Raw genomic sequence first — 8,902 nt, forward strand, 5'->3', positions numbered from 1 at the left:
GTTTTAAGTGCAGGGGTATCATTCTTTTTTTCTTTTTTTTTTTAACAGAGATTTTCAAAATAAGAGTCCTCGGCCGCTGTAGCTGGAGTCCTTTAATCCAGGGTAGCAGTATGGTTGAATATATATTTATTTTTAGTTTGTTCTTGAATGAGAGACAACATGTGACTGGGCAAGTCTCCAAATCATATTCTTGGTTGAGTACACTCATCGGTCAAAAGCAAGAAAAGCAAGAAATTTTGAGACTTTTTGTACTTTTTTATCTGAAATTTAAAAAACAAATGATTTTGCGCTGTGATTTGATATTTAAACATTAATCGAAAACTTGCACTACACTACACGCATTTCAGATTTTTTGTTCAATATTTTGAGTTTTCTTTTTATTTTATTATATGGTCAGCAACACACACCAAAGGTATCTCCTCTTGTCCGACTGCAATTCTACTTTTCCTCCAATAGATGGCCGTATTTTCGAGTTAATGAGGAACCGGCCAGCGAGGAGAAGACGAGCAGAAAAGCCTCAGAAACGAACGATTAGGACAATGTTTTTTTGTAAATTTGTGAGCTGTTTTAGAAATATGAGAGTGGCAGTGGAGTTACAGTAATTTTTTTCATTATTGATTATTTTCAATATTTAATTAATCTATTATTATTTTTATTGAAATAAACTGGCATACATTTATAAGATGAAGGGATATTTGTAAAGACAATTTTCAATCATTGTAAATGTGTTTTTTTTTGTTATGAGAAAAAAAAGTTAATATGGGTAAAATAAAATAAAAAAAATAATAAACTAAACTAAACTAAAAATCTTTAGACCAAATAAACAAAGACAATATTTTCCCCTGTAATTGTATTTGCAATTCAGGATGCCATGTTCTTAGCACAACCTCTAAACATTCTGATCAATAATAAATAAACAACAGATTTAAATCCAGCATCACAAAAACTTCATGTGTCTCAAATCTTTATCCTGGCCAGTGACAAACCAAAAGCGAGCGCCTCCATTTTTCTTTTTAATTTATTATTATTATCATTATTATTATTTTGAAATATATACCAGTTAATACACATCAGGTTGGCTTTATTTATTTATTGCGTGCAGGGGGGTTAGATGTGCACTCGCGCGATTGGAGAAGGTCCCGTGGTGACGTCATTACGTCAGAGCCGCAGCGTGTGGGACCCTGCATCCTCTTCGGCTGCCCTCCCCGAGTCCGGAGAGACACACGCGTGTTATGAGGGAGGCAGCCGAAGGGCCGGTCATCTCCGCACACCGTTTCTGCGCCGCGCACAGTCCCCTCTATCCGTCCTGTATGGTGGATATTATTTTCAGCTCTTCTTTCTTGGGTGATATGGGGGATCATTCCAAAAGTAAGTCAATTAAACTTCCGCGGGGGGGTCGGTTCGTCGTTTATTTTGGCGCACCAGAGTTATTTTTTTTTCCGAAGCAGAGACATTAAAACTCTGCAGAGGCTCCTTGGAAAATTGTAATTTTTTGTTTCAACTTATTTGTTGTGAGACTGTTGACGTTTTTAAGACGGCGTGATCGTGTCATCTTTTTTGGAAAACCCACTATCCGCTGTCCGGTCTGCAGACTGCAAACCAACCGCAGCACACCGACAGCACCGACAAGACTTCAAAAAAAACACACAAAAAAAACGATTTAAAAGAACAACAATTTAGACTTTACACTGGTTTGTGTTGTTGATGCGTTTGGGGATTTCCTGTCAGCCGTCCCACTCCAACCACTGCGTGCGTGTGTGTGTGTGTGTGTGTGATCTTTGCAGAGAAGCCAGGATTCGCGATGTGTGTAGGATGTGGAAGTCAGATCCATGACCAGTACATACTGAGAGTCTCCCCCGACCTGGAGTGGCACGCAGCCTGCCTCAAATGTGCGGAATGCAGCCAGTACTTGGATGAGACCTGCACTTGTTTCGTCCGGGACGGAAAGACCTATTGCAAAAGAGACTATGTGAGGTAGGAGAGGGGGCAATAATAACCGAGAGGTGTTTTAAGATTATAAGGGTGATGCTGATTGAGAATAAAATATTTTTAAAGGGGCCTGGTGACAGAACCGGAAAAAAACAAAACATAAGTAAACAACGTAAACAATTGAAGTTGTTCTTTATTTCATGAAAAAACAAAACAAAAACATTTGTGTGATTTTGTAATATTGCAACATCCATTTCATCTGATGTCAACATCTGAGTGTAATTCTGAAACGATTCCATGCTATGACGCCTGATTGTCCCCGCTCACATTTTGCAGGCTCTTCGGAATAAAGTGCGCAAAATGCAACCTGGGATTCAGCAGCAGCGACCTGGTGATGAGAGCCCGGGAGAACGTCTATCACATCGAGTGTTTTCGCTGCTCGGTGTGTAGCAGGCAGCTGCTGCCGGGGGACGAGTTCTCCCTGCGGGAGGACGAGTTGCTGTGCCGGGCCGACCACAGCCTCCTGCTGGAGAGGAGTTCCGCAGGAAGCCCCATTAGCCCCGGACACGTCCACCCCAACAGACCGCTGCACCTCACAGGTACCAGGCTGCTGCTGCTGCTGCTGCTGCTGCTGCTGCTTCTGCTTCAGTTGTTTTATCGAGCGAATAATACAGACAGTTGTGTGGTTTTTAAAACAAAACCAGGTTAGGAAAAAAAATGGAATAAAATCTTGAATTATAGAAGCAAAGACATTTAATACATTTTAAAAATAAAGAATAATCTCTCATTTCTTCTCATTATAACCTAAATTACACTGTGTTTTTCTCCAGTTAAAATAACAGAATATTTTGAGGAAATCGAAATTAGAAGTCAGCATTCAGCCAATATAGAAAGAGTTTTATTTGTTCTTAATCTTATCATAAACGGATGTGTGTGTGTGTGTGTGTGTGTGTGTGTGTGTGTGTGTGTGTGTGTGTGTGTGTGAGAGAGAGAGAGAGAGAGAGAGAGAGAGAGAGAGAGAGAGAGAGAACGCGCGCACGCGTGTGTGAAAGTGTTTTGAAGCGCGCGCGCCGCCGCCGTCTAACCTTTCGTTAGACTGATTTCATAATTGATCTCATTAGCGCTAACCTGCTCTGGTGTCATGATCTGAATAATCTGGCACGCAAGAAGAGCCAGTGGGCTTCGTGCACGTGTCCGTGCGACCGTGCACGCGCGCTGTCAGATTTCTTTTTTTTTTGTGAAGGACGGCTGCCAAACAGGATAAATGGAACAAAACAGTGTGTCATTGTGTGTGTGTGTGTGTGTGTGTGTGTTTTTTTTTTTTTTTTTTTTTTAACCAACTGCACAAAAAGCGGTCCGCTCCAAAAAGTGACTGCAGCCTCCGGCGTAAAAATCAAACTGGGGTTTCATTTTTTGGAGGCTCTTTTAAGTGCTGTGGGCCCAGCTGAAATAAGACTGTGTATGAATTATATAATCCCCGTATTATTTTTTTTTAACAACAAAAATGGGAAATAAAAATCGAGCGAGGGTGGCGCGCAGCTGCGTAAAACACCTAATTTGACGTAAAATTACACAAATTATCTTCCTTTATGTTTCTTTATTAAAGAGTGAACCAATGCAGGACGGGGGGGCACAGATCCACCGATGCAAAATACAAACCCTTCCCATGTATATTGACATATTTTTGCTTTCGATTCTTTTTCTCCAAAACTTCTTCTGGAGGTTGTTGTTGTTTTCACCTGTGTTAGGGCGATGATGATGTTTCAAATAATGACGTCTCGAACGTCATTTTCTTCTCAAAAGTCAGTGAATCGCTCTCTAACCAAATTCGTCCGCCCCCCCTTCGACGTGCAGAGCCGGTGACAGTGCGGCAGGCCCCGCACCGGAACCACGTCCACAAGCAGTCGGAAAAGACGACGCGGGTGCGGACGGTGCTGAACGAGAAGCAGCTGCACACGCTGCGGACGTGCTACAACGCCAACCCGAGGCCGGACGCGCTGATGAAGGAGCAGCTGGTAGAGATGACGGGCCTGAGCCCGCGGGTGATCCGCGTGTGGTTCCAGAACAAGCGCTGCAAAGACAAGAAGAAGTCCATCCTGATGAAGCAGCTCCAGCAGCAGCAGCACAGCGATAAGACTGTAAGCATCTTCGTAAGTCGGACCCTCTTGATTACTAACCGTCGTGTTTGTGTGTGTCTGTCCCGCGAGCATGAACGTCGAACAACCCCAGAGACATAGCATTAAAACAAGAAGAAATGTGGCTTTTACATCACAATTTTCCCATAACATCGGAGGTTTCTATACTTCTGTCTTGATCAGTTTTCTCTCTGCTGTGAATCATATTTGTCCAGTCTAATGTGGAAACTCACACGTTCATCAAAAGTAACCATCAGAGCACTGCATTTCAATTGTATTCACGGCATTCATTGTGATGAGAGACAGAAGAAAAAAAAAAATGTCACAGAAGTTCACAATAAATTTCACTTCCAACTTCAAACAAGCTTGTTTCTGCCGCGGCATCGTTGCACGTCACCGCTTGCCTGCAGAGATGCCTTCATAATTCAAAATTCATCATTCAAATCTGTAATATTTTTTTGTGTGAAAATGTTTTCTGTCCTGATCCAAACGTCTATCCATCCAATGTTATGATACATCCCTTTTTCCTTTTCTTTGCATTTTATTAAGAAAGTATTCCTCTTGATTTTCCCCTAGAACCTGCAGGGCCTGACAGGGACGCCCCTGGTGGCTGGCAGCCCTATTCGGCACGAGAGCACGGTGCAGGGGAACCCGGTGGAGGTGCAGACCTACCAGCCTCCATGGAAAGCCCTAAGTGAGTTCGCCCTGCAGAGCGACCTGGACCAGCCCGCCTTCCAGCAACTGGTGTGTGTGTTCACCGACAAATGCGTTATCTATCTATCTATCTATCTATCTATCTATCTATCTATCGACCTAGATCAGGCATGGCCAAACTACTTTAATCCAGCCTGCTGAACTTGGGGAAATTGTATTAATATTAAGTCATAAAATGCTGTATTTAATCAATTTTTCACCATTTTGAGAGTCATTTCAATAAAGAGCTAAATGCTATGGGGCTTAAAATACATATTTTGTTGTATTTTCAATTGACATTAAAGCACATGTTTTCTACACATCCCATGATATATTTTTTTCTCCTATGAGGGGGGGGGGGGGGGGGGGGGGTCACCAAAACACTCCATCCATCTGTTCCCGTTCCTTCTGTCATATTTTAGAACACATTGTGGCCCCACCGGTCAAAAAGTTTGCCCAGCCCTGACCTAGATCTATCTATCTATCTATCTATCTATCTATCTATCTAACCAGTGCGTGGCTCTCCCCCTGTCCAGGTGTCCTTCTCTGAGTCGGGCTCTCTCGGGAACTCATCGGGAAGCGACGTGACTTCTCTGTCCTCGCAGTTACCGGACACCCCCAACAGTATGGTTCCCAGCCCGGTGGAGACGTGAAACGGGGCCCCCTCTCCTCCTCCACTTCCAGAGATCTCATCTCCCTCATCTCTCTCTACTGCAAGGACAGTTGCAGCATGATCCCAACCTCCCCCCTCAACCCTGCATGTGACCATGTGGCCAGCTTATCACATCGACCAGAAAGGATTCTTTTTTTTTTTTTTGAAATATTTTCTGAGATGGGACAAAGAAAGACTCTTTTTCCCCATTTATTTTTTTTTGGTGGAGCTTTTTTTTTTTTTTATCGGCAGAGACTGAGCAAAAGCAAGTGTTGCATGACTTGACAAGGAGAGAGACCATGTACAGAAGACCTTCCAATGGATATTACTATACAAGCTTCCATGATAAAAACAGAGAGCAACACCGGAGACAACAGTTTCGTGACGCAGCAGACCAGAATTCAGGATATTTCATTGTGAACTCATTGTGTCTCGTTTCATTTTGTTTTATTTTATTTTTTTTGATACATTTAACTGCGTTGTGGAGTCCAGTTGGGCTCTATTGTCTTAAGGTCGGAGCATGATAATCTGCAGTTTATTCGTGTTGTAAAATATTTTATCATAAGGGCCGGTTGTTTGAACTTATCGAACAAAAAAACTAAATTATTGTTATATTATTTATTGTTAGGAAAGCGATTCGTAAAGGGATTATTAACTGATATAAAAATAAAACCGCTAAATGCACAACGTGTCTTAATGACCAATCTTTGCGCATTTTGGACTCGCTTTTTTTTATTTTTTTTTTTTAAAGAAAATATATTTTACGCCTTTTCAACTGAAATCAACGTCACCATTTTTTATTTTATTTTTTTTGTTGTAGAAAAAAAAAAGAATCTTTGGGTATTTTTCTCACTTTCTTATTTATTTATTTATTTCCTTTTATTTATTTATTTTGTCTCGTTCTCTCTCCAAACTCAGAGAGCTGTCAAACACAGAGCTCGAGGACTTGCGGGGCCAGATTTTCTTTCTTAAAGAAAATATTAAGTTAGTCCAAATATGTTGTTCGTCTTGTTAAACCGAGATCGAGTTAGCCCGATTGAAAGCCTCGCAGGGCTTCTGCCGTCTTATCGGCGGCTGCTATCTGCACATTTCTTCTGTACCCCCGCCTTCGGTCTCGCGACAGGGATCGGCCACTGGTCACTCGGCTTCTCTGTCTCGAGGGCAAAAATCTGCTGCAGATTGTGCTCCGTCCAGTTCCTCTGGTCCGCGTCCCCCAAACGGGTCCAGACGGCGCGGAGGGGGATCGGCGACCTCTTATCTAGTCCTGGCATCACCTGCCAGCGACACACTGCATGGCCCGAGCCACAACAAACTCACCACACACACACACACACACACACACACACACACACACACACACACACACACACACACACACACACACACACAGGAGGAGGAGGAGGAGGAGGCGCACCTCGTAAAGGGTCACTTCTCCTCTTCGGTTTATTTTCCTTCGCTGAATTGCGTTATTGCGCACGGGTCAGCCCGGATGACAGCTCGTGCCAAAGCAACTAAATGGAGTTGACCTCCATTACACCGCGCGGAGGGGCAGATAGAGTTGATAGGCGCGCTCCAATTTTGTAACAATATTTATTTTTTTAGTCATCTGTGCATTTTCCTTTCCAAACAATTTTTGTTTCGAAGATATCCTAAAAATAATATTTAATTTGTTTGCTGTAATTGCAGATTTAACTCACAGTTTTTTTTTTGTTGCGAAAGAGGTGAATAGAATTTGTCTAATAATGACTTTGTGAAAAATCTTATTGCCGGTATGATTTTGTGGTAATTCGCTGTTTTTGCAGCAATTGAACAGAGTGATGAATTTCCCCGCATAGAGCAAATCTTAAATATTTCGATAATTTTCGCGGGATTTTCCCCCCCTCCTTCCTTCGTGTCGACGTCCTCGTCGGAAGTTTGAAAGACAAAAGGGCAGATAATAGATTTGTAATTGAGCTTTTTCAAATAAGATAAAGCAAACAATGGCAGGAGATTAAGATAAGAGAGATAAGGGGACGAATAACAATGGCGTTTAGGGTTAAAGACAAGAATTCAGGCCTATTAAATGTCATCTAGCCTGGGAAAAAAAAAAATGATTGTAGGTAAATGTGTGTTTCCAAAACAACTCGGTTACCGTCGATGCGCGACGCCTTTTGCGTGATCTTGATAAAAAAAATTTAAATGGTTGCAGAGAAACAAAAGTCGGCATTCTGAAAATATGATTTATTTATTTTTTTATTTTTTTAAATGCCAACGTGATATTTAATGAATTTAAAACATTAAAAAAAAAAAAAAAAATGACATGCAGAAAACGAACACGGGGCCTATTGATCACACAGCAACAACATAGCGATGAACAGCGTGATTTGCGCTCACAATGAGGCCAAAATTTAAAGCAACGAGGGCAGACAGGAATCTTGTGAGAAAAAGGGGAAAATTGGTCACTTACAGGTGACGTGAAATGACGAAACGCGGAGATGCGCAAAAATACCGGCAGAATCTCCCGCTTTGGTCAGAAGCCTCGTCATTTCCTCACTTGTTCTTCTCTAAGGATCAACTCCAAACTGTGTCAAATGGCCTGGACGCTGTCAGAGGGAATGACACCGTAGCCATTAATGATTAACAGCAGCTTCCCTTCGAAAGGTGTGATGTAATTCTCCAGCTGGTACGCAGTGCTCTAGAAACAGCCGACCGACGTATTTTTTCTTTCTTCCAAATCTTCTCAAATTCATATTATGCGGATACGAGATTTTTTTTTTCATCTTTATCTTTTCACCACATTTTATTTTATTTGTTATTTTCGGTCCAAAAATAAAAACATACTATCCGATGGTAAATACATCGATTCATGCATTGTACTCCCTGTTTTATATATTTTTTGCACTTTATTCCTCCAGAGAGGTATTGATTTAACCAGGGCCATTCTGAGAAACATATCAGTTACTCTGTGTCTGACCTTTCATCCAGCAAGGTAGACTAAATATTGGTATAAGTCGCAGAATTAAAAGTTTAATATAAATATTGACGCTAACTTGTAGTCTTAGAGGCATCTTGTGAAGGTGGTCTTTGTTTTAAACTGCTTACATACATTCTTTTCCCAGACAAACACAAATAAATTGATGAAGTGGTAATTGGATATGCAATCACCACAATTCAATTTAGCAATTGACAACCTGGTTTTGCTTTTCATTGATCAACGCAGCCTCACACTGGAGTCATAAAATACAATAAATCTCACAAGGTTTCAAGTGGAATAAATGACCAAAGTGCCACATCTGCACATTTGGGTGTGAAATTCAGAGGGTGGCAAAGAGACAGAGTTGAAATTCTAATCTCGATGTCCGTCTTACACAAACTGGCTGGCCGATGCATGGCTGTCACACAATATATTTGTGCCAGCCATTCCTGAATCTCACAGCCTTCACAAATGTGAAACACCTTCTTGTAGACTGATGGATATTTATTTAGTATGGGAAATTGGGGCTAAACAAACCAA

General features: G+C 41.6%; 1 protein-coding gene across 2 annotated transcripts; it reads left to right on the forward strand.

Moving 5' to 3' along the window:
• The first annotated feature begins 1,210 nt into the window (after positions 1–1,210).
• Positions 1,211–6,218, forward strand: isl2b (ISL LIM homeobox 2b). Of its 2 annotated transcripts, none has more exons than XM_076050725.1 (6): positions 1,211–1,368; positions 1,785–1,974; positions 2,266–2,528; positions 3,784–4,079; positions 4,641–4,808; positions 5,294–6,218. In XM_076050725.1, the coding sequence occupies exons 1-6, from the start codon at positions 1,233–1,235 to the stop codon at positions 5,408–5,410; spliced, it is 1,170 nt and encodes a 389-aa protein (XP_075906840.1). In that variant the 5' UTR covers positions 1,211–1,232; the 3' UTR covers positions 5,411–6,218. The 2 variants fall into 2 exon arrangements, with proteins under 2 accessions (XP_075906840.1, XP_075906849.1); XM_076050734.1 differs by having other exon boundaries at positions 3,784–4,067.
• The last annotated feature ends 2,684 nt before the right edge of the window (positions 6,219–8,902 follow it).

Source organism: Nelusetta ayraudi, unplaced genomic scaffold (assembly GCF_046127955.1).
Source record: "Nelusetta ayraudi isolate G7.1 ecotype Tasmania unplaced genomic scaffold, CSIRO-AGI_Nayr_v1 ptg000005l, whole genome shotgun sequence".
Classification (NCBI taxonomy): Eukaryota; Metazoa; Chordata; class Actinopteri; order Tetraodontiformes; family Monacanthidae; genus Nelusetta; species Nelusetta ayraudi.